The 25848-nt window shown below is 38.1% G+C and overlaps 4 protein-coding genes and 1 pseudogene across 7 annotated transcripts; 4 read left to right on the top strand and 1 right to left on the bottom strand.

The window, feature by feature from the left end:
- Positions 1-6564: 6564 nt before the first annotated feature.
- On the bottom strand, positions 6565-7681 carry LOC146722137 (uncharacterized). The gene has a single exon (XM_085485389.1). The coding sequence runs from the start codon at positions 7333-7335 to the stop codon at positions 6571-6573; it is 765 nt and encodes a 254-aa protein (XP_085341515.1). The 5' UTR covers positions 7336-7681; the 3' UTR covers positions 6565-6570.
- Positions 7682-8618: 937 nt separating this feature from the next.
- On the top strand, positions 8619-14204 carry LOC146722136 (uncharacterized). Of its 4 annotated transcripts, none has more exons than XM_085485391.1 (4): positions 8619-8653; positions 8744-9093; positions 9186-9494; positions 9803-14204. In XM_085485391.1, exons 3-4 carry the CDS (start codon positions 9482-9484, stop codon positions 14038-14040), a joined length of 4251 nt encoding a protein of 1416 aa, XP_085341517.1. In that variant the 5' UTR covers positions 8619-8653; positions 8744-9093; positions 9186-9481; the 3' UTR covers positions 14041-14204. The 4 variants fall into 4 exon arrangements, 3 of the variants coding, with proteins under 3 accessions (XP_085341517.1, XP_085341518.1, XP_085341516.1); XR_014925326.1 differs by lacking the exon at positions 8619-8653 and adding an exon at positions 9576-9676 and having other exon boundaries at positions 8665-9093; positions 9803-9867; XM_085485392.1 differs by lacking the exon at positions 8619-8653 and having other exon boundaries at positions 8674-8865; positions 8956-9093.
- An 804-nt stretch (positions 14205-15008) lies between these two features.
- On the top strand, positions 15009-15921 carry LOC146722135 (uncharacterized; annotated as a pseudogene).
- A 2472-nt stretch (positions 15922-18393) lies between these two features.
- On the top strand, positions 18394-19320 carry LOC146722134 (uncharacterized). The gene has a single exon (XM_085485395.1). It carries the CDS (start codon positions 18394-18396, stop codon positions 19318-19320), a length of 927 nt encoding a protein of 308 aa, XP_085341521.1.
- A 737-nt stretch (positions 19321-20057) lies between these two features.
- LOC146722133 (uncharacterized) lies at positions 20058-21047 on the top strand. Its single transcript, XM_085485394.1, has one exon. The coding sequence runs from the start codon at positions 20058-20060 to the stop codon at positions 21045-21047; it is 990 nt and encodes a 329-aa protein (XP_085341520.1).
- The last annotated feature ends 4801 nt before the right edge of the window (positions 21048-25848 follow it).

Genomic DNA, 25848 nt, shown 5'->3' with positions numbered 1-25848 from the left:
CCCTTGATATGGCTATTCAATGTAACTGACCCCGGGTCTAGATTAATCCGTTGGAGACTGAAACTCGAGGAATATGATTATGAAATCATACACAAGGCCGGACGAGCAAACGCGAATGCCGACGCGCTAAGCCGACAAGTAACCCGAGATATCAACGAGGAGACAAAAAATAGAATCTTCACGTTAGAAGAAGACGAAGAAGAAAAAGAAGAGGAAGAATTCGCAGATAATACAAGGAAATATTCTGAAGAGGAAAAGAAACAAATACTCTATGAATATCACAATGCACCCACAGGAGGGCATCAAGGAATCGAACGAACAATCAAAAGAATTCGATTAAACTATAACTGGCCAGGATTGACAAAAGATGTCAAACAATATATCGCAAAATGCAAATCCTGCCAAAAAAATAAATTATCGCGCCGAATAAAAGCACCCCTCGTAATCACAGATACTCCGAATAAACCATTTGAAAAATGTGCATTAGATATCGTCGGACCGTTAACAGTTACCACTAACGGAAACAAATATTTACTAACATTTCAGGATAGCCTGACGAAACTCAGTAAAGCGATACCGATCGCGAATCAGGAAGCAAATACCGTCGCGAAAGAGTTCGTTACGAAAATAATTTTCGAACACGGCATTCCCGAAAAAATTTTAACAGACCAAGGCACAAATTTTATGAGCGAAATATTTAAAAATATATGCAAATTATTAAGAATAAAAAAGATACAAACAACCGCGTCAACCCGTATCACCCCGAGAGTAATGGAGCATTAGAAAGATCGCACCGCACATTAGCCGAATATTTGCGACAATATATAAATGCTGACCAAACCGACTGGGATGAATGGGTGCCATACGCAATGTTTACCTATAATACCACTCCTCATTCAGCTACGGGATATACCCCCTTTGAACTAATATATGGACGACAAGTCGAACTACCGACGGCACTAACAAAACCGCCTAAACTGACGTATAATTACGATGACTATCTACAGGAACTAAGGGAAAGAATACGTGCCTCAAATCAACTTGCAAAAGAAAATATTAAAGAGGAAAAAATAAAATCGAAAGAATACTTTGATAAATCCGCGAAAGAAACCGAATTTAAAATAGGCGACAAAGTACTCGTATACGACGAGACACTCCGACGCGGACGATCCAAGAAATTAGACGCATTATGGGCAGGACCGTATACAATAATAGAAAAAAATTCAAGCGTAAATTACACAGTAAAAAAAGGAAGAAGAGCGATACGCATACACACAAATATATTAAAATTATTTATTGAAAATTAGGACTTACCTAATTGTCTGCTTCGTCCTCGTGATATACACGTCCATAAGGGAGAGGCCGCCCCTCTTGCAAAGCCCTCAAAGTTTGCATGGCCGGAATCATAAATCCCTCCTCGGGAGGCACCAAAGCAACTTCGCGCACAACGCGCACACCAGACCGCACATTTACACTCACGTGTAAAGAAAACGGAAAGGAGCTGGCCGCATATCTTGCGACAGCCCCCAAAGCCCGTTCAAAATGGTTGGTCGGCAATGCCGGCCCCACAACTGGGCCCACACATCTAAGAAATCTCAAACACGAGAAGCATAGCGGTTCCCACCAGGGCACAAACTCCACATGGCATCGCGAACAATCGAACCACATGTCGGAATCAACCATTTTTTTTTGAAGACGCAACGATAGTAATAAATCAAAGGTTGTCATAAGACTAAAGGGACGACAGGAGACATATAGACCGAACGCCCCTCTTGCTTGATAAAAAATTGCAAACGAAAGCATATTCAAGATCAAGGACAAAGTAGTAAGAAGAATTATATGTATATCATTACAAGGCACTCTCACTCTTAGCCTGCAACGCTGCAGTACTCAAGAAGGAAAGTGAGAAGGGTCAACCGTATGAGATAACAGAATTCAAACATAGTCCAGGAATATATTTCGAGCAAATTGACAATTACATGAAACAGACAGGAACTATAGACAATGACTTACAAAACAACAAACAAAATTTTTATGCACAGAAACAATTTGTCTACCCAATGACATTTACCGGAATAATAATGACAGTAGCTGCAATATCCATGGATAATAGTAAAAAGAAAAAATAAAAACGAAAAATAGCCAAAGTAATAATAAACGATGACTTCGAAATACCGCGATCAATACTAAAAAGAAGTCAAAGTACTAGATTTTAAGAAACGATTATAGAACCTACTATGTATCGGAGAAACTATAATTGTACATAGAATAAGATATCAACATAATTAAATATTGTTAAAACCAATGGTATAACGAAAAACTTCGTACCTCCGTTTTTCTTTTTTAACGGGGGAGGGATGTTATAGCCCGAAAGGCTATAATTACAAGTTAACAGATATAAAATCCGCGTGAAGACCGCTGATGCAGCAGCGGGCCGGAAACCGCGAAGACGCAAGCTAAGAGCTTGATCTTTCGAACAGCTCTTAGCTCAAAATCTAGCCGCGTATGCAAAAGCTATGCACCAATCGGGTGCCTGTCGCCAGGCACCCCTTCCAAATGAAATAACGAAAAACCGAGTTCACGTAAGAACTCGGGAGTGAACAGAGAGCGAGTTGAATTAGACCAACCTACCGAGACACATCGAGGATAACTCCCGACTCGTAATCAGACGAGTCGTTATTCAGCTAAAGTCAGAATAAATCTAGAGTCGCTAACGAAAATCCAAAAGGTCGAGTCGCTAATTAGAACCTAACTAGGAGTCGAAGACAAGCCGCAGAATATAACTATCACCTGTAATCTGATTATCGAGAGCGAGCACACCTAACTAATCACCCAGGTGGGATTATACATAATTAATCCAACTCAAGAAATAAGCGAAATAAAAGATTTATTCAAATACACAAGCGAAGTTAATCAAAGTGGAGACGCCCGCCGATCCTAGGATCCTCATCCTTCAGTCGACTGAGACCCCAAAATTTTCCGTGCCTTCCCGGAGGCACAACAAAAGAAACGTAAAACAATTTGTAGTATTATTGGTGCTATATACGATTTATGATATCAATATGGGGTTTTATGAGCTATTTAAATTTAAAAAAATTTTTTAGAAAAAATATTATTTATCCACTTATTTTAAAAAGATAAAAGTAGTTTTATTTTGTATTCTTTTTAAAATAAGTGGACGAATTTTTTCTAAAAAATATTTCTTTTTAATTCAAATATAAAAATCCATATTGATATCATAAAACGTATATAGCGCCAATAATACTATAAATTATTTTACGTTTCGTCACATAGAACAAATATATAAACCATCCACTTATTTCAAAAAGATAAAAGTAGTTTTGTTTTTTATTTTATCTTTTTGAAATAAGTGGATGAATAATATTTTTACTAAAACATTTCTCTTTAATTCAAATATCTCATGAAAATCCATATTGATACAAGAGTTCTGTGGCGCCAAATTAGAGCGTGGGATTATCATCGTGCGAACTAGGGTTCAAGTCCGCGTAGGACATACTGCCTTTTTCGCATGATGCGATGGCCGTTGTTGCCAGCGGACGCGAGGATATGATGATGGCGATAAATGTCGCTCTCTCCCCCCCCCCCTTGCACCGCCGCAGCACCAGGATATATAATTACTCAGCATTGCCCGACAGCACCAGGTTAATAATCCCCGCACAGGGCCCAGGACTTAAATTTTTGCAATTTTTTTGAATAAAATAATTTATTCATGAAACTAATAAATTTATAACAAGAATATGTAATAAAAATATTTTTAAATTGATCTGTGTATTGGTTTAATTTATCGTCATCGAAGAGGAAAGAAGGAAAATCTCCGATTACGTTTATTTGTCAACCATAATTAAAAATATTCGAAAAATCATATGCTTTTGTTTTGTAATTGTCAATCTAATCTTTGATTGACTTCGCACGATAAGAAAATTAGTTATATTTTACAATTTTACATTATAAATGTTGATAAAAATTCAAGTTGTGAACTTTGACTTCGGAATCGAGCAAATTCAATCGAAGATAGTATCGACAATTTATCATTTGATCGAATATCTGATTGATAAGAAATAAACATAATCGGAGATTTTCCTTTCCTTTCCCTTTGATGACGCGATAAATTGAACCAATATATTGATCAATTAAAAAAATTATTCTTATTATATATTCTTATTAGTTTGATGAATAATTATTTTATTCATAAAATAGATTGCAAAAATAAAATCTTGGGCTTTTTTGTACGTGGATATCATTCTAATGCTACAGGCAGTGTAAATACATTTGAAAATCTATATTTATAATTGTGCAAAAAATTATATATATATATATATATATATATATATACATATATATATATATATATATATATATATATATATATATATAGGGCGATTCAAAACAACCGTTTGTCCTTAAAATGTCGTATTCCTGACTCAATTCTAAGACGATTTTTCCTTTGCCAAAATTTTATCCGAAGCTTAGTTTTTGAAATATAAAAAGAAATAGTTAGCGAATTACAGCACGAGTACGGGCGGTAATCAGGAGCGGCGCACCACATTATCCGACGCGGGCGATTACGTGGGCGCTCGAAGCGATCAGCTGTTTGTTACACGCGGCGTTTTGTGTGTGTGTGTGTGTGTGTGCGTGTGTGTACGCGTATACACACACACACACACACACACACACACACTCTCTCTCTCTCTCTCACTGATTCTTACCTTGTAGAGATGTTTGATGTCCTTTGACGAATAATTGTTGCCTGACTGGATACAATCCGATATTGACACACTGTGACACACTGCATAATGAAATCATTTTTTTGTAATAAATTCTATTGACACTTTGACTCACGCACTTGATTAAAAATTATTGTAATAAATAACTGATTACAAATTACAACACATAATCACGATCTGAGAGAATTTTCTCTTAGAATTTGCCCTGAAAATTGTGGTAATCGTAGGATAATATTGTATGGAAAAAATTTTATTAGAATTCCTCTAATTAATATTTATCACATTCAAAATAATAATATCTATCACAATAAAATATGAAACATGTTTTATTAATTTTACTAAACCGTAAAGTAAAATTAATGAAATATATTTTATATTTTATTGTGATAAATATTATTATTTTGAATGTGATAATTATTAATCAGAGAAATTCTAATAAAATTCTTTCCATACCATATTCTCTTACAATTACTATAACTTTTAGGGTAAATTCTAAGAGAAAATTCTCTCAGTGTTTTGATTAATTATTAAAAATTACTTGTAAAAACGCGCGGCGCGCACAGCACACGTTACTCGATGCGGATGGCAATAGTTTACACGGCAAGGACACGACAATCATAATCACAATCTAAGAGAATTTTCTCTTAGAATTTACCTAGAAAATTATGGTAATCGTAGGACATTATGATGTGGAAAGAATTTTATTAGAATTTCTCTACTATTTATCATATTAAAAATAATAATATGTATCACAAGAAAATATAAAATATGTTTGATTAATTTTACTATACAGTTTAGTAAAATTAATCACACATATTTCATATTTTATTGTGATAGATATTATTTTTAATGTGATAAATATTAATCAGAGAAATTTTAATAAAATTCTTTTCATACCGTATTGTCTCACAATTACCATAACTTTTAGGGTAAATTTTAAGAGAAAATTCTCTCAGAGTAGTATAGTGGGCACTATGGCCCGTCATAACAAACCCCCACCACCGACCCGTCTGGCGCCGAGTCTTATCTTATCTTTCCCCCACCACCGGCGTCTGGTTTTTCCGAGTGTGGGTGTAGGGGGAGAGGGTGTTGGGGAAAAAAAAATGGCGACTGGCCCCGAAAGGTGGGGATGAGAATTTTTTATTTTTTTATTTTTTCTGATTTCCTCTGGATTTGAACCTGGGGCCTTCGTGTTTCCGAGCAGGGTCCTAGTATGTTGAGCTAAACGAGATCTTACTAGTCTAAGGATTAGATGAGGTATTTAAGCTAAAGTTGCGTAGGGTACGGTATGGGGGTACGGGTATACGTATGGCAAGGATAGCTCGTCGAATCAAATGGTCGATATTGGACGGGGTGGGGTAAAAACAGTTAGGGTATACGTATGGCAAGGATAGCTCGTCGAATCAAATGGTCGATATTAGACGGGGTGGGGTAAAAACATTTTGACCAAGAAAAGCGTCATGCGGTCGACCGGGGATCGGTGGCAGGTAGTAACTGACAATGCCGTAGGGTAATAAAAAAAGAACACGCAAATATTTGTACTGGCGAGCATTCCGACTCGTGTCACGATAAAAAAATAATGCATCATCGTAGATTAGAAAGAATGCTTATTGTTGAAAAGATGTCGGATAAAATTTTATTTTAAAATAACTCGTTGCTTAATGAAGGTAAACAGAAACATGGATGTTGAGGAAATTTCTGGAAAGAGGAAGTGAAAGAAAATTGAACAATGGTTTTAAAAGTACAAATATGATTTATATTTAAAATATTTTTACAGAATAAAATTATTCACAAACATTTCAAGAAAATATTCGTCGAATAATTATTAAAATTTACGTTTTGATATAATTGTATGTACAATTTGTTCGAAATAAAGTGAAATTATTTCTAAAAATGTTATCTCAAAGTATACATCGAGAAATGTTAAATCTTTCAGTTGGGTACGTACATTACGTTCTATTTCCTTACTGTTACCTCTGATCGTGAGTTTCACGATACTGTTATTAATGCTACCGTTGACAGGAAGATTTAACTGTATTTCGTTAATTAAATATCGAGCACATTCGTTGACATTAGTTGAAATAAAATTTAGACGATTTAAATTAGCGTTCACACAATCAACTATATTTTCTACACCTTGAAAAGTCGTTCTCTGCATGACTATCGCAATGTTGTAAGTTTTACGTTTCTTCGCCTTCGGTCCGTTTTCGTTCGTATCCTCCACAGTCTCGGAAGAAAGATCTTCTTGCTCGTTTTCACGATATGTTATTAGTATGGCTCTAGCACCATATGCGGTAGTGAAATTTACAATTATCTTGTTAAAGATGATCGAGCTCAAATTAATTTTATCACCGTTTAAGTAGCTCGACATCGTTTTCATGTTTTCTTGAAATTTTTGCCACGATTCCATGTCGAAGCAAATCCCTACAGCTCCGTGAGATGTTAATTTAACAACAGGCAGAAAATCCAGTTCGACGTTGTCTTCCGTCATAAGACCCACTTGAATTTTCTTCGTGTAGGATGAATTCAATCCGTATGTTGTTGACAGCAACATACGTGGTGGTTGCTCGATTTTCTTAAGATTGTTCATGGTAGTTGCTACCGCGTAGAAAATCAAAGATATAATAATCAAAGACACGGAAAAATCGAAAAATCGAGAACTTTTTACTAACAAACTTTTTTACTAACGAACTTGAAAGTCCGGACGATGAAAGACGAGTGAGCGAAGATTTTCAAGAAAATTTATAAGAAGGAAGATAAAATAGAAAAGTGGTAGGGAGAAAATGTATGCGTAGATAAATAAAAATTATGAGGAAGGGATTTTTTAAACAATATAAATAATATAATTTTTAATGTGGAAGGGGAATTTTTTAAACAATAAAGCGATAGGGAGAAAATGCATGCGTAGTATAATAAAAATTATGTGGGAGGGGAATTTTTTAAACAATATAAACGATATAATTATTAATGTGGAAGGGAAATTTTTTAAACAATATAAATGATATAATTTTAAATCTGACTTCAGAGAAAATATAAAATTCCTATCGCTATCGAGAAAAGATACTTGAAAATTCCTCATCTTGATTTCTATAAACTTTTTGTAACTAAGTAAATAACGTCCTAGATTAAATATTTTTTGTATCTAAGTAAATATTACCATATATATATAAAACATGGGTAAAAATACACGGTTATGAGAAAAAAAGATAAAAAAAAAGATAAAAAAAGATAAAATAAAATCGAGAAAAGATACCTGAAAATTCCTCATCTTGATTTCTATAAACTTTTCGTAATTAAGTAAATATCGCCCTAGATTAAATATTTTCTGTATCTAAGTAAAGATTACCATATATATATATATATATATATATAAAACATGGGTAAGAATACACGTCTATGAGAAAAAAGATAAAAAAGATAAAATAAATCGAAAAAGTTACCTGAAAATCCCCCATTTTGATTTCCATAAACGTATAAATACGGCTCTCGGAGTTAAGTTAGCTAGCTACATTTTTGAATTTCGTCTCTCGCGTACTCACGTATTCGACGCAAGTGTACTATTAAATTTCAAATAATGAGTTTGAAAAAAGTAATTGAAATTTGTCTATCACTAGCGCAGAGTTTATGCGGAAAAAATTTTTCCAAGTATATATATGAATTAACATGCGCGAGTGAAGACAAATGCTTCAATATTTTTGGAAAATTCGCGGGGGAATGTCCCAACGCTGTGCTAGCGGTATTATTCCGACTAGGACATTTTAGTGTTTTTCGCGAATTAGTGATTATCGCGGGTGAGGTGATCGAGTCGCGATACTATTTTGGTGGTGAGAAAGAAAACGACGCAGCAGGTCACATAGAATACCTCCTCCTACATTTTCATCGAGTTCTCCGGGGAGAAGATAATAATGGTAAGTTTTTATTTTTTTTTTTACACTTAATTATAAATAAAAATTAATTAAAACTACCCCAATTATTTATTTAAATCGCTAAAACTTTAGCTTTCGTACGCCCTGTCGCACGCGTTACAGGAAACCGGTTGCGCGTACTAGAGAATCGCCCCGTATCACTTAGATTAAGATTAAATAGAAGACGACGAGCGGATTCTTCGCCGGACCTTCGCGTAAGTTTTTAACATCATAAATTATATCGCGCTGCTAGAAAACATTATATTAAACAGGAAATTTTTTAATAAAAATAATATACGTTCCAGGCCGTGCACGCATCGTGTTAACGCCGGAGCTGGAACACCCGGTTATTGATTTAGCCGAAAGTGATAACGACGTGGAAGAGGTGCGGGTTCGCGAAGTAAGTCCGTTCGATGAGGCGGCCATATTTACTCCGCTTGAAAGTAAGTAAGAAAAATACTACAGTGCTATATATCAACACAAAAGATTTTTTAATTATGTGAAATACTAATAATATATGACCGATGAATATTAGATGACGCGGCGAATGAAAACGTGGTCGTAGAGGAGCGAGAACTGGGGGAGGAAATCGACGAGGAAATAAACACGATTTCGGAAGATGAAGAGGAGCTGGAGGAGGAAGTGGAGGAGGAGGAGGAGGAGGAGGAAGATGAAGAGTTGGAAGAAGAAGAAATAGAGCAAACGGAAGATGAAGAAGAAGAGTCGGAAGATCGAGAAGAACAAACGGGAGATGAAGAAGAAGTGGAAGATGAAAATAACAACGCCACGTTTTCTGTAGAAGAAGAAGAAGAAGAAGAAAATAGCGGGGGGATGGGCGAGGAAGGTAATAATTTCATATTTTATACTTAATCTTCTCCTACGTTTAAATTTTTTGTTTATTTTAATTAAAATAAAATTTTATTAGGAATTTCTTTCTCTCCTAACATCGCGCCCGAAATTTCATATTCACCGGAGTATTAACCCTCGCAGCGTGATACAAATACCCCGGTAAAAGAATATTAAAACGTAAGTGAACTTAACATAATTATTATTAATAACAACATTTTCACATTATTAATAAAAATTCAAACGTAAGAGAGTAATATTTTATTAAATATTTTATTTTGTTAATATAATTTTTATTTCTCACAGTACAGAGTGGTGGGGGAAGGAACGTCAGAATACAACAAGAAGATTCCCAAACCCGCTCCGCTGAGGAAACTTCCGACGAAGAGCGACATTTAGAGGCTGCTGGTGGACAAGAGGAAGAAGAAGAAGAAGCGGAGGAAGAAATAGCGAATCAAGAGCCTGATGGTAATTTTAGATATTTAATAATGTTGGCGGAAAACGTGCGTCGCTTTAGAACTTTTGGTGTAGAAGGACGAGAAATTAGTTTCCGTATTCGTCCGATACCCGAAGGAGCAAACGTGTATGAGTGGTTAGAAAATGCGTTTCGCGAACTTCACGAGTACGCGTTGCATTCGTGCGAACCGAGGGATTACGTCGGTATATCTTTCGATTCTGCAAGTTTAACCCGCGGCCCCGCAGGTATATCGTTCCGACCTTTGAGAGATTTGACTTACGAAAATATTTGGGAACTCGTAAGCTCGTTAGCGCAAAGTTGCGGAGGACACGATATAGCGCAAGAATTTAACATTCGGATTTTTAAAGTCACCCCTCCCATTGGTCGCGGCCGTAACAGGTTTACGCACGATGTTATTGCTAAACGCTCGATTTTAACAATTTCCAATACCGATAATTTATGTCTTCCTCGCGCACTTGTATCGGCTCTAATTTTTAACGAGCGTGGAAATTTACGCACGGGAGAGTTACACGCGAAATGGAATGCGGTGAGAAGACAAAACTCGGTGTTACAGCGCGAGTTTGCGTTGCAACTTACGAGGAATGCCGGTGCCACGATTCCGGAGGAAGGGTGTGGAATTGATGAAATCGAGCGTTTTCAGCAATATCTCGCGAGCGAAAATGTCGCGATAATAATATATAACGACGATACTTTTGGTCGAGGAGGTAATCCGCTATTCGATGGAAACGCATTTCTAACCACTTTGCAGCGGGAAATAAAAACTCGTCTAAATCTATTATACAGTTTAAATAATAAACATTTCGATGTAATTTTAAATTTAAATGCAGCAGCAGGCGGGCGGGGATATTGTATCCCGTGTAATTTAAGTTACCGCTCCGATGTGAGAGAGCATCGATGCTCTAATAAATGTCCGCGATGTAACGGAGAGCCGCCGTGCGAGCAATCATTCGCGAATCGTACTAGATGCGATAATTGTAGACGTGAATTTTTCAATCATGCCTGCTTGGAGCGTCATCGCGCGGTAAAATCATACAATGGTAAATCACGTCGGAGTGTTTGTGAAACTATACGATTTTGCGAAGATTGCGGACGTTTGATTCAAAGAAATAATCAACACGAATGCGACACGGCTTATTGCGCTACGTGTCGTTCTCTTCAGCCTTTGAATCATCTTTGTTACATGCTTCCCCTTCGTCGGCATGGCGATAATCGTCCCGATCCGAGCACTTCCGAACACGCGTATGGAAATAGCGAACAACAACAGCGGAGAAACGACGACGACGACGATGACGCCGAAGGTTCGATTAATCAGACTCGCGAACGCGTAGAAAGCCGGGTCGCATTCGTGTTTTATGACTTTGAGACGAGGCAAGACGAAACGCTCCAAGGTAGCACAAATGTAAAAATTCACGTACCTACGCTCTGCGTCGCTCAACAAATTTGCGAGGAGTGTGCAGAAATAGATGAAATGTCGGTGCGATGTCGCTGGTGTGGTATTCGCGAATTTATATTTTGTCGCAACCCTGTGCAGGAATTTGTAGATTTCGTAACGCGGCCGACAAAATATTTTAAACAAATAATTTGCATCGCACATAACGCGAAATCATTCGACGCGCAATTTATTTTGAAATATATCGTGGAAAACCATGTCTTAGAGCCTCGAGTCATTTTAAACGGTACGAAAATAGTTGTATTAACGCTAGGTCATACGAAATTTATCGATAGTATCAATTACATGCCGATGCGTTTATCCGAATTACCTAAAGCTTTTGGACTGACAGAAGGTACGAATAAAGGCATTTTTCCACATTTATTCAATACTATCGATAATCAGTCTTATGTCGGAGCGTTACCCGGTGTTCAATATTATTCACCCGATTCTATGCAGATGAAAGAACGCGAAAAATTTCTCGCGTGGCACTCCGAGATGACGCGCGCGAACTATGTGTTTGATTTTCAACGTGAAATATTGCTTTATTGTCGTAACGATGTAGATATCCTTAGACGAGCGTGTATGGCTTTTAGAAAAATATTCTTAGAGCGTGGAAACGTGTGTCCATTCGAGGAATGCACAACCATCGCCTCAACGTGTATGCGAGTATTTAGAAAAAACTTTTTACGCGAAAAAGAGATCGGTATCATTCCAATGGGGGGATACAGACATGCGAATATTCACTCGCGTAAAGCCCTGCAATGGTTGATATGGAAAGAGCGGGAGCTCGCTCATCATATTATCCATGGCGGTCGCGCTCGAGAATATCGATTATGCGATGGTACGCTAGTCGATGGATACTACGAGTCGGTAGAAAATAACGTAACGCAATATTACGTATTACAGTTTTACGGTTGTTTTTGGCATGGTTGTCCAAGATGTTTTCGGGTAAATCGCGATAGACTGCTTTCGACAGATCGTACAGATACATGTGATTCACGCTACGAACACACCGTTGCAACGACATTTCGTCTTCGTAAGCGCGGATATAGGGTGATTGAGAAATGGGAATGCGACTTTGATCGCGAGATGAATGAAAATGTCGAGATGCGCGAATATCTACATCGACATCAAATGATAGACGTCAAACCGCTCGATCCCCGAGACTCATTTTACGGCGGACGCACAGGAAATATCGTAACGCGATACGAGATCACGGGTACGGAAAAGATACGTTACGTGGATGTATGTTCTCTGTATCCGTTTGTGTTGAAGACCGGTGATTTTCCGATTGGTCATCCGACAATATACGTAGGTGAGGAATGCGAGGAATTAATCGGATTATCACCGGGATATAATTTCGATTCAGTCGAGGGGGTCGTGCGATGTAAAGTACTTCCTCCCCGCGATCTCTTTCATCCTGTATTACCCTATTGCGTGCAGGGTAAATTATTATTTGCGTTATGTCGTAGTTGCTGCGAAACATTTTCTCAGATTGCGTGTACTCACGAAGCTCACGAACGCGAATTCGAAGGTACATGGATATCGTGCGAATTACGAAAAGCAATCGAGAAAGGATATTTCGTGACAGGAGTTAGTGAGATTTGGCAATATAACATCACTCGTTACAAAACCGGTACGCGACAAGGGGGTCTATTTACGGAATACATCAATACATTTCTACAATTAAAGCAAGAAGCTAGCGGATGGCCGAGCAACTGTGTCGATAACGTTGCTAAAGAGCGTTACATCCGTGAGTATGAGGAAGTAGAAGGAATCGTTCTTGAAAAAGATAACATTGCACACAATTCCGGTTTACGCTCGGTGGCTAAATTATGCTTGAATTCTTTTTGGGGTAAATTTGGTCAACGTGCAAACTTGCCGAATACCGTGATTGTCAAAACACAAGAACGATTAATGAGTTTGCTCACTAGCCCTCAACATGAAATAACCGATATATTGCCTGTAAACGATGAGGTGATATATGTTTCGTTTCGACTACGAGAAGAGGCGATCGTACCTTCGCCTCTTACTAATGTTATAATAGCGGCTTACACGACGGCTCAAGCGCGATTAAAATTGTATGATTATTTAGAAAAATTAGACAAGCGCGTTTTATATTACGACACGGATTCCTGTATTTATGTAAGTCGCGGAGATCCGCAGGAATACGAACCGCATACGGGTAATTTTTTAGGCGACATGACGGATGAACTCGCTAGCTACGGACAAGGTAGTTACATCAAGTCGTTCGTATCCGGTGGTCCGAAATTTTACGCATATGTGGTCCGTACACCCGAAGGACTCACACGCGAAGTTTGCAAAGTAAAGGGTATAACCTTGAATTTTGAAAACTCGCGTTTAGTTAATTTTAATAGTATTAAAGATTTATTGTTGCGTAAAGAAAGAGAAGAAGAAGAAGAAGAGGAGCGGGAAGAGAAAGCGCTCGGAGAACAGGTTGAAGAGGCGATTCCTGGGACATCGATAAATCTTCGTTTTAAAGCCATTCGGCGAACCGCATTTCACGATATAATAACGCGTGACGAAACAAAAATATGCAAGCCTGTGTTATTAAAACGAAGATTTATCAAAAATCGATATTCTCTTCCTTACGGTTATTTACCGAAACAATGACATTGCTCTCCTCTTCACACTCTTCTATCTTTGCGGAGATACGCGTGCGTTTTCCGCCACTTGCATAGAAATGCAAATATTATATAAAAGTGTAAATATTGTAAAAGTAAAATGTAATTCATCAAATATTATAAAATATTATACTTTATACTATATTTTATAAATCGGAGTTTTAAAATACCCGTAGTTTTAATTTTATTTTTATATTAGAAAGGATAAGGAATAGTTTAACTAAAGTTAGAAGATGTAGATATTAGTAATAAGAAAAAAATACTTTGTAAATATAAATACAAAAATTTATATTTTTAATAAAAAATATTGTTCAGTAATAAAATTTATATATTTTAATAAAAAATATTGTTTCCCCATCCTAGTTTTAATAATAATAATTAACTTTTTAAGCGAAATCATTTTTATTTAGTGAAATATTAAATTTTTTAACAAAAATTTTTAATATAATTTTTTTTGTCTGAAAAACTTTAACATAAAAATATTTAATTTTTAAAAAATACTTGTTACGTACAATTTTTATATATTCAAATATATTCATGCCGAACTCACATACGTCCGCTATCGCAAGACATACACACCAACGAGAACATTTGATTAAAAGCTGATTGTGGGCAGCGCAACGTAGCGCTCGTCAGCTGATCGGTAGCGGTGCGCTAACCAGGCGCTCATCAGCTGATCGGTAGTTGCGAGCTAACCAGGCGCTCATCAGCTGATCGGCGCTCGTCAGCTGATCGGCGCTATTCGCTAGCACGAGCATGCGACCGCCGCGGGTTGGCCCCCGGTGCGCGAATAAGCTTTTTCCGTTGTAACTCATTTCATACTATGAGTAATATTAAAATTTAAATACACGGACGCTCTTTACGCTAATTTTTTGTTTTTAAGAACGCGCCGGATTAGACTTTCTTTCATTTACGAGATTGTACGTAAACAGTGAATATCGCGTTCATTTTGGGGAAATGGATGTACGCTGGAAACATCCTTGGACGTCGATCGTCTGCGGACCTACGGGATGTGGAAAAACGATTTTCGTGAAAACATTTCTTCGTTATTTGTCCGACGTGTCCGATACTCGATTCGAGAGAATTTTATTTTATTACGCCGAGTGGCAAGATGCCTATCAACGCCTGCAATGCGATGAAAATGAAAGAGAAGAGAAGAGTAGCGTAAGAAAAAAGAACGTATATGCAAATAGCGTTCCGATAAACTCGAAGAAAAATATAATCGAATTTCACGAGGGTTTACCGCGCCCGGAAGATTATTCTTACGATCCACTCACCCCGAAATTAGTGATAATCGACGATCTTATGAGAGAGTCGTCATCGTGCGATGTTATCGTAGATCTGTTTACTAAAGGAATCATAAGAATCTCAGTGTTATTCTCATTTCGCAAAATCTCTTCCATCAGGGACGCGGACAACGCGACATATCTCTCAATGCGAATTACATAGTAGTTTTCAAAAATCCACGCGATCGCGCGCAAATTCGGCATTTAGCGCGTCAAGTATATCCGGACGATCCTAAGTTTATGGAAGAAGCGTACTACGACGCTACCTCGAAGCCTCACGGGTATTTATTGCTCGATTTAAAACAATCGACTCCAGATGAATATCGATTTCGGACGTGTATCTTTCCCAACGATAAGCTGCATTACGCGTACATTCCACGTAGATCGATCAAAAGAGGTGGAGGCGTATAAAAGGCTCGTATTCACACACGACTTGTCACTCGTGCAATTACACTGCGATGGTAAAAAAAGAAAAAAAATCGCAACCGGCATCATCGTCGTCGTCGAAGAATTCATCCGACGGCGCGGTAAAAATCGCTAGACGATCTATCGGCGAAAGAAACACGAATCTTTTGAAAACTTTATGTTATCTGAAAAAAAATCAAAGAACAGCGTTTTTACGTTCCGTCGATAATAATCTCATTAAGTGTATTCAAGAGTGCGTTTTCAATACTCTTAAAGGTAACGTACCGCTTGCGAGTAGTGAAAAGAAACGCCTTGCTAGACATAAATCGATCCTACGTCGTATTGCTGCGAAAAAAGATAATTTGAAAGTTAAGAGAAAACTATTGGTGCAACGCGGCGGATTCTTACCCTATCTTATTGCTCCTATACTCGGAGCTATATTATCCCGGATCATTGGAGATTAAAAAAGGGACGCTATTCTGTGTATATTTGTTGCGTCAAATGTGAAAAAGATAAAATATTTACAATTCAATAATGGAAAGAGCAAAAAAAATGGTTTTAATTTCGTCGGAAAATCTCGAAAGACTGCAGCGACAACCGGAAATTTCCTCTAACGCGACGGCCGATAATTCATCGAATAAATTACCGAGATATCGAATGTGGAAAATGATACTAATAATTCCGTACGGACTCCGGGAACTCCTTTGTCACGGCTCGATGCAGAGATGTGGCGTATTCTGAATCTCACACCTCAGGTCAGCGAGGACGAAAGATGGAAAATGTATAAGGAGGTACTTCAGCGTTATCTTCAATTTATTCGTGCTGCGAGAAAACGTTTACGCAAAAACGTGCACGCCAGCGATGAACGCGATGGAGAACAGGACGAAGACACGAAAGAGCAAGAGGATGATAACTTCGATGATGACGATGAACTTATGGAAACGCAAACTTTAATTACCAGCGACGGTAACATTAGCGCCACTAGTAGTAGTAGTTTCGAGAAAAAACGCGCTCAATCAGCGGAAATGATACAAAAAATACTTAATAGTGTTCCGAAAAGTTATCGTAGTAAAGCACGCTTGATAATGAAGCAACTGCTCCTTACTCCGTCATCTAAGATTAACTGGAATAGACAAGGGCTCGTAACTATAGACGGCGACATTGTGGAGGGTTCGAATATCGCGGAACTTATAAACGATGCGGTACGCGAGAGAAAAACGGTAGAAGCAACCGGAAGAAATCAGTTTGCTCGATTACTACGTGACATAGGTACGTCACCGCGTCTCATAGGAAATCAAAAGTTATTAAAAGTAGGCGCGCGATCTCGCTATATTACTACCGCGTTACCTCGCGGATCCTCCACTCCGATCACACGTTCAAAATCGCACAGTCACAGGTTAGACGAAGCGAGTGAAACCGAAGGAGATACGCAATTTATATCCGCCGACGAAGAAGGTGACGACGACGGTGACGACGATAGAACATTACCATATAACGTAGTTTCTCCGTCAAAGAGAAGAAGAGGTTTACTCGATTGGATAAATCTCAATTGATGGAATTCGAAAAATTGTATTACGACCCCTCGCATTATGCAGGCTACTCTGCGGTGGACAATTTATCGCGAGCCGTTAAACCGAATTTTACGCGTAACAAAGTCGTCGAGTGGCTTAAATCACAGGATGCATACACGCTGCATCGGCCGGTACGACGAAAATTTCCTCGTTTACATTATAACGTAACAAATATCGATGATTTATGGGAAGTCGATTTAATCGATCTTCGTAATCTCAAGAGCTATAATGACGGCTATTCTTATCTATTAACGGTTATCGATGTGCTTAGTAAATTTGTTTGGGTAGAACCTTTACGTGACAAAACAGCTACCTGCGTAATAAAGGCCTTTCAACAAATATTTTCGAGAAACGAGGGTCGACTACCTGTATACTTACAGACCGACAAAGGCAAAGAATTTATCGCCCGCCCTGTACAAAATTTCTTAAAAGAAAAAGACATCCGTTTTCGCGTAACGCGCAATCCCGATATTAAAGCGTCTATAGTGGAACGATTTAATAGAACACTCAAGGAGCGGATGTGGCGTTATTTTACGCATAAAAATACACGTCGTTACTTTGATGTTTTACAAGATATTGTTCACGCTTACAATCATACTCGTCATTCCACCATCAAAATGCAACCCGCTGTCGTTACGCGAGAAAATGCTCGTACCGCGTGTGAAAATATGAAACGACGATGGAATAACGATAAAGAAAAGAAAAAGAAGCGTGGGCGTAAACAAAAGGCTAAATACCGCGTGAACGATCTCGTACGCGTCAGCAGAGCAAAAGTAACGTTCGAGAAAGGATACGAGGCGAAGTGGAGCGAGGAGATATTTCGAATTCATCGAGTTCTCGAATGGAGAAAACCCCGCGTATATGAATTAAGTGATTTATCGGGTGAAATTATAGACGGAATTTTTTACGAACAAGAATTAGCACCGGTTATTAAAGACTTACGCGACGAGGAATTTATCGTCGATCGTGTGATAAAAAGCAGAGGACGCGGTAACAATAAACAATTATTAGTTAGCTGGCAATGGTATCCTTCTAAATTTAACTCCTGGATACCCGCTTCGCATTTAACTATTCTTCGAAATGAGGGTGGATCAATTTCTTCTGGTTCTTCCAAGCAATAGCAGTATACGCTATTCCCCCGACAATAAAACCTCATCGTTCATTACGGAATTACCTCAATCGCTGCACTTACACGGTGACTGGGAAGTCGCGTTGAGCGAAATCCAATTCCCTAATACCTTTTTTCATGTAAGGCGCGAAGAAAATGTACTCAGTTTCGTCGATATCGACCCTCAAGTTAAAGAGAAAAATAAAGAAGATGAGGTGTTAACTTCGAAGGAAGCCGTAATATCAAATGGCGTTTATAATAATATGGAAGAGCTCGTCTCCGCGATTAATTCGTCGTGCAAAGAAGCCGGTTCCCATATTCGTTTGGAGCAAGAAAAATTTACAGGCGGTAGTATTTTTTTCTTCCTCGCGTGTCCCGCTGGTTGCAATCTGATTCATTATATGCATTTTTCCGATAGACTTTTGCAAATGATCGGTTTAGCTGATTTTATTTATAACGCTCCTAAGGGGAGAAGTCACTATTGTTCTATGCTTACGACATCTAAGCTTAATTCCAAAGAAAAATCTACTTCAATTTTTCTTCAACTCGGTTCTCTTGACGAAAATGGAGTACGTCGCGAAGGATTCTATAGTTACGAAGCGTGTAGTTTGGCGCGGGGTATTCCCGATAAACTGTTTGTTTATTGCGATATTTGCGAACCTTACATAACAGGCGATGTGCAAACTCCTCTTCTCCGAATAGTGCCTGTCACAGGGGTGGGGCGCGATTACGAATATGGAACGAATCAAGTGAAATATTTCTCACCTCCGCATTATATCCCGGTGCGCCTAACAAATTTCCGACGGATTGAAATCGATATAAAAGACGATACTAGAAAAAATATACCATTTGAATCCGGCACGTTAACGGTGACTTTACATTTTAAACGTATCGATTAGATTTTTAAAATACTCTGTAAAGATTTTTTTGATAAGAAAGAAGGATTTTGTTCATTAATATGGATTATTATTCGGAGTATTATAACGGATTACAAAACGGTGGAACTCGCGGCGGTGGAATTCCACGAGTTTTTGTCGGTTCACCCTATCAACGAGGTCATGGAATAGGTAGTTTTCTCGGAGGAATGTTCAGACGCGTATTGCCTTATTTAACTAGAGGACTAGGGGCAGTGGGTAAAGAAGCTTTGCGCGCCGGGGTTAATATAATCGAGGATGTTGAAAATAAAATGCCGTTAAAGGTAGCTGTCAAGCATCGTTTTGAACAATCGCGTGACAATCTTAAGAGAAAATCTAGGGAAAAAATAAGTAGTCTAATGAAAGGTAGGGGATATAAATCGGATGAAAAAATTCATGTAGCGCAGTTTCCTTTCGGCAAGCTTAAGAGTCACGTCGCTAAATCCTCGGTAACCGCATCGCGTAAACGTCGTAAGACAAATAAGAAAAAAAGTTTATCGAAAATCAAGTCGCGTGGGAAAAAAAGAACAAATACAAAAAAAACTAAAAATAATACGAGGAAAAATCGCTCGACTGTAAAAGACTCAAGTTGTCCGCGAAACGGCGTAAAGCTAATAGCGGTAAAAAGCGTACAGTATACGATATATTTTCATAATCGCCATTATTCTAAATACGTTTGTTCGTGACAATAACGTTGGTAGAGCAGGTGGTGAAAGAAAAAAATGTCATTTCTTCACACACACTCGAGCGAGTGTTTAAAGAGCGAGCTCGATCTCTTCTCTTTACCGCCCACGCAAACTAGCATCGAAAGTTCGCAATGGATTTATTACAAACCCGTGACCTCGCTTTCGGACGACTCCCCGCTAGAATTCGTCATCCCGGGTCACGGAGAAGAATATTTAGATCTCACACACACGTTACTAAGTCTTCGGGTACGTGTAGAAACCGAGCCGCTACCCGGTCTCGCCACCGGATCCGCCGTCAACGTGGGCCCCGTAAATCATTTTCTTCATTCCATCTTCAATCAAATCGACGTGTATTTCAATCAAAAGCTCGTGTCGCCTCCAAACAACGCTTATGCGTACCGCGCGTACATCGAAGCGTTGTTAAATTATTCATCACCCGCAAAAACTTCCCATCTAACCTCGTGCTTATGGGATGCGGATACACCCGGTCACATGGACGATACAGTAGGAGCGGAAGGCAATACCGCTATAGCGAGACGAGCTCGTTACATACGCGGAGGGCGCGCGCTAGATCTTATAGGTCACCTCCATTGCGACGTTTTCAATCAGGACAAATTCTTAATTAATGGCGTCGAGGTGCGGTTGAGACTCGTGCGCTCGAAAGATACGTTTTGTTTCATAGAAACTAATTGCACGTCGAAAATTCGTATACTCGATGCAAGCCTAATGGTGAGAAGAGCGAAAATAAGTTCCGGAGTATTACTAGCGCATGCTAGAATGCTGAGCAAAGTTACCGCCAAGTATCCGCTTACAAGAGTTGAAATTAAAACATTCACGATTCACAGTGGGGTTGTGGGTGAATCGTTAGATAATGTAATACTGGGACAATTACCAAAACGAATAATAGTAGGTTTCGTCGATAATAAAGCGTTTAACGGTGACAGAAAATTGAATCCGTTTAATTTCCAAAATTACGGAATAAAGGTTTCGTCGATAATAAAGCGTTTAACGGTGACAGAAAATTGAATCCGTTTAATTTCCAAAATTACGGAATAAATTTCTTCTCGCTATACGTCGACGGTACACAAATACCCAGTAGACCGTTACAACCGGTTTTCTCCTCTCGCGAACCGCTTTACATCGAAGCTTATCATACGCTCTTCTCAGGGACGGGTATCCATTTTTTGAACGAGGGAAATTCTATAAGTAGAGATGATTATTCTCGGGGATATACGTTATTCGCTTTTGATCTTACACCCGATCTATCTGCTAATTGCGCCGGTCATTGGAATCTCGTGAGACACGGAAGTCTTCGGTTAGAAGTGAGATTCGAGAAGGCACTCACCGAAACAATTAATTGTATCGTTTACTCCGAATTCGATAATGTCGTAGAAATCGACGCATCGCGTCAAGTTATCGTCGATTTTTCCGGTTAGCTTTTAACGCTCGTTCACCAACATGTATTCATACACAGTAATGTAATACGCGATTAGAAAATTTTCCCCCTCCTCTTGCTTTGAAAATTTCGATGACGCTATTCACGAAGTGGAAACTATGTAACGCGCTAGAATGAATTCAGTTTTGTACGAGACACGAACAAACGCGCACGTTTTGCTAAGAGCTTGTACCTCACCAACGAAAATCTCACAATATGGACATAGTCGTCGACATACAAGGTTTCCGCGATGAAGCCAATAAATTTATCGCGAAGGAAGTCGCCGTTGTCGCAATCGATGCTCCGATTGTCGAGCATTGGATTATGATGCCACCATACGCGTTTGGAAAATTACCCGCAAAAGCAAGATGAGAAAACAATTGGCTCTCACGAAATTATCACGGTATCGAGTGGTTCGACGGCTCAGTTAATCCTAAATATTTTACCTCGCATCTCCGCGAAATCGCAAGACACGCGCGCTGCGTTTACGTCAGAGGTAACGAAAAAGCAAACTACTTGAGGAATTTACTTTCCAGAGATATAAATAATTTGGAGGGTACCTCACCAGCATTTAAAAATCTACCGGATGAGGAGAATATCGTACAATATTGCGGTCATCACGGGATTCGAAAATTTGGAACCTTTCATTGCGCGTTATACAATGCTTATAAATTAAAATGCTGGCTAAGTGCGCAAAATAATTGCGAGAACGTTTCGACCTCTACCGAAGCTACTTGTAGTTCTGACGAAAGTTGGGAAATTACCTTCGACGATAGCGACGATAAATACGACGCCGCCGTTTCTCGCGATGTAAATGAGAATATAACTAAAATACAAATAGAGGAGAAAAATCAGCAAAACAACGAACAGCAGATTGAAAAAGAAGAAGAGAGATTTGTGATTTCTAAACCGTCATCGACGTTGACGGATAGAAACAAGAACGAAACAATTTCCATCTCGACGCAAACTGACATTGAAAACCTCTCAAAACAACTCAAGATAGAAGAAAACGCATTGTCGAAAGAGGTAAAAACTGGTATTGTTCAAATAATACCGTACACTCGTTTGTATTCGGGACAAAAAAATGAACTCTCGCGAAATTCTACAAGCATTGCGTCATCTAGATGCCAGACATGTTGGAGTCTATGCAGCCGACAGAGTTCCGAGGGTGTGGACGAGGTCGACGGCTATCGTCGCTAACACCGACAATCACGACCGACCTGGAGAACATTGGATCGCCTTCTACCTCGATGAACACGGCACAGCCACTTACTTCGACAGCTACGGATTACCCCCCTTGTATCCAGGATTTCTCATCCGACTTCGACGAAACTCCATCATCCATCGTTGGAATATTCAACAATTACAAGGAATTTTTTCTAAGACTTGCGGACAATACTGCTGTGTATTTTTATATTATATGTGTAGCGGCTATAATCTTAATCAGTTTCTCGCTCTTTTTTCCGAAGATTGCGAATATAACGATTGTTTAATCATACACTTATTTCGTAAAATTTTTACTCACAAAAAACAAGCGAATCATAACAATATATAATATGAATTTTAGTATTAATAAATAAATTTTGTTCTGTAAAAAATATTTTAAATATAAATCATATTTGTACTTTTAAAACCATTGTTCAATTTTCTTTCACTTCCTCTTTCCAGAAATTGTTATTTTAAAATAAAATTTAATCCGACATCTTTTTAACAATAAGCATTCTTTCTAATCTACGATGATGCATTATTTTTTTATCGTGACACGAGTCGGAATGCTCGCCAGTACAAATATTTGCGTGTTCTTTTTTTATTACCCTACGGCATTGTCAGTTACTACCTGCCACCGATCCCCGGTCGACCGCATAACGCTTTTCTTGGTCAAAATGTTTTTACCCCACCCCGTCTAATATCGACCATTTGATTCGACGAGCTATCCTTGCCATACGTATACCCTAACTGTTTTTACCCCACCCCGTCCAATATCGACCATTTGATTCGACGAGCTATCCTTGCCATACGTATACCCGTACCCCCATACCGTACCCTACGCAACTTTAGCTTAAATACCTCATCTAATCCTTAGACTAGTAAGATCTCGTTTAGCTCAACATACTAGGACCCTGCTCGGAAACACGAAGGCCCCAGGTTCAAATCCAGAGGAAATCAGAAAAAATAAAAAAAAAAAAAATTCTCATCCCCACCTTTCGGGGCCAGTCGCCATTTTTTTTTCCCCAACACCCTCTCCCCCTACACCCACACTCGGAAAAACCAGACGCCGGTGGTGGGGGAAAGATAAGATAAGACTCGGCGCCAGACGGGTCGGTGGTGGAGGTTTGTTATGACGGGCCATAGTGCCCACTATACTACTTCTCAGTGTACCGATTAATTATTAAAAATTACTTGTAAAAAGGCACACGTTACTCGATGCGGACGACAATTGTTTACACGGCAAGGACACGACAACAGACTGCGGCGACGGACGACGCGACGCGTCGCGACGCTTCGCGACACGTCTAGACGATAACAATCACGCGGCGTTGCCGAACATGTGATTGACGCGAGACATGTATTAAAACGTATAATAATTATGTTATTAAAAAAGGCATATTATAACGTATTATAATTTTTTACGTTATAATTTTTATTGTTATCGTCTAGACGTGTCGCGAAGCGTCGCGACGCGTCGCGTCGTCCGTCGCCGCAGTCTGTTGTCGTGTCCTTGCCGTGTAAACAATTGTCGTCCGCATCGAGTAACGTGTGCCTTTTTACAAGTAATTTTTAATAATTAATCGGTACACTGAGAGAATTTTCTCTTAAAATTTACCCTAAAAGTTATGGTAATTGTGAGACAATACGGTATGAAAAGAATTTTATTAAAATTTCTCTGATTAATATTTATCACATTAAAAATAATATCTATCACAATAAAATATAAAATATGTGTGATTAATTTTACTAAACTGTATAGTAAAATTAATCAAACATATTTTATATTTTCTTGTGATACATATTATTATTTTTAATATGATAAATAGTAGAGAAATTCTAATAAAATTCTTTCCACATCATAATGTCCTACGATTACCATAATTTTCTAGGTAAATTCTAAGAGAAAATTCTCTTAGATTGTGATTATGATTGTCGTGTCCTTGCCGTGTAAACTATTGCCGTCCGCATTGAGTAACGTGTGCTGTGCGCGCCGCGCGTTTTTACAAGTAATTTTTAATAATTAATCAAAACACTGAGAGAATTTTCTCTTAGAATTTACCCTAAAAGTTATAGTAATTGTAAGAGAATATGGTATGGAAAGAATTTTATTAGAATTTCTCTGATTAATAATTATCACATTCAAAATAATAATATTTATCACAATAAAATATAAAATATATTTCATTAATTTTACTTTACGGTTTAGTAAAATTAATAAAACATGTTTCATATTTTATTGTGATAGATATTATTATTTTGAATGTGATAAATATTAATTAGAGGAATTCTAATAAAATTTTTTCCATACAATATTATCCTACGATTACCACAATTTTCAGGGCAAATTCTAAGAGAAAATTCTCTCAGATCGTGATTATGTGTTGTAATTTGTAATCAGTTATTTATTACAATAATTTTTAATCAAGTGCGTGAGTCAAAGTGTCAATAGAATTTATTACAAAAAAATGATTTCATTATGCAGTGTGTCACAGTGTGTCAATATCGGATTGTATCCAGCCAGGCAACAATTATTCGTCAAAGGACATCAAACATCTCTACAAGGTAAGAATCAGTGAGAGAGAGAGAGAGAGAGAGAGTGTGTGTGTGTGTGTGTGTGTGTATACGCGTACACACACGCACACACACACACACACACACACACAAAACGCCGCGTGTAACAAACAGCTGATCGCTTCGAGCGCCCCCGTAATCGCCCGCGTCGGATAATGTGGTGCGCCGCTCCTGATTACCGCCCGTACTCGTGCTGTAATTCGCTAACTATTTCTTTTTATATTTCAAAAACTAAGCTTCGGATAAAATTTTGGCAAAGGAAAAATCGTCTTAGAATTGAGTCAGGAATACGACATTTTAAGGACAAACGGTTGTTTTGAATCACCCTGTATATATATATATATATATATTATATGGTATTGCATATGAAATGTATTTAGTAAATAAGTATATATTGCAAAATGTAAATCCTTTTATTTATCTGTGTCTTTCTTGAATGCATATTTATATATTGATATTTGCAACTACTTTCTAGTTACGTTACCATTTTATTAAACTGTTTTTTTCATAATAATAACTACTTTCTTATTACACTATTATTCTACTATTTTTTTTTATAAGTAGATAATTGATGTAATTATTGATGTAAAATAAGGAAGCGATCTTTACCAA

The sequence above is a fragment of the Nylanderia fulva genome, unplaced genomic scaffold (genome assembly GCF_048542155.1).
Source record: "Nylanderia fulva isolate GAGA-0341 unplaced genomic scaffold, ASM4854215v1 Scaffold364, whole genome shotgun sequence".
Taxonomy (NCBI): domain Eukaryota; kingdom Metazoa; phylum Arthropoda; class Insecta; order Hymenoptera; family Formicidae; genus Nylanderia; species Nylanderia fulva.
Note: the sequence above shows the minus strand (reverse complement) of the source record. Positions and strands in the feature narration are given on the sequence as shown.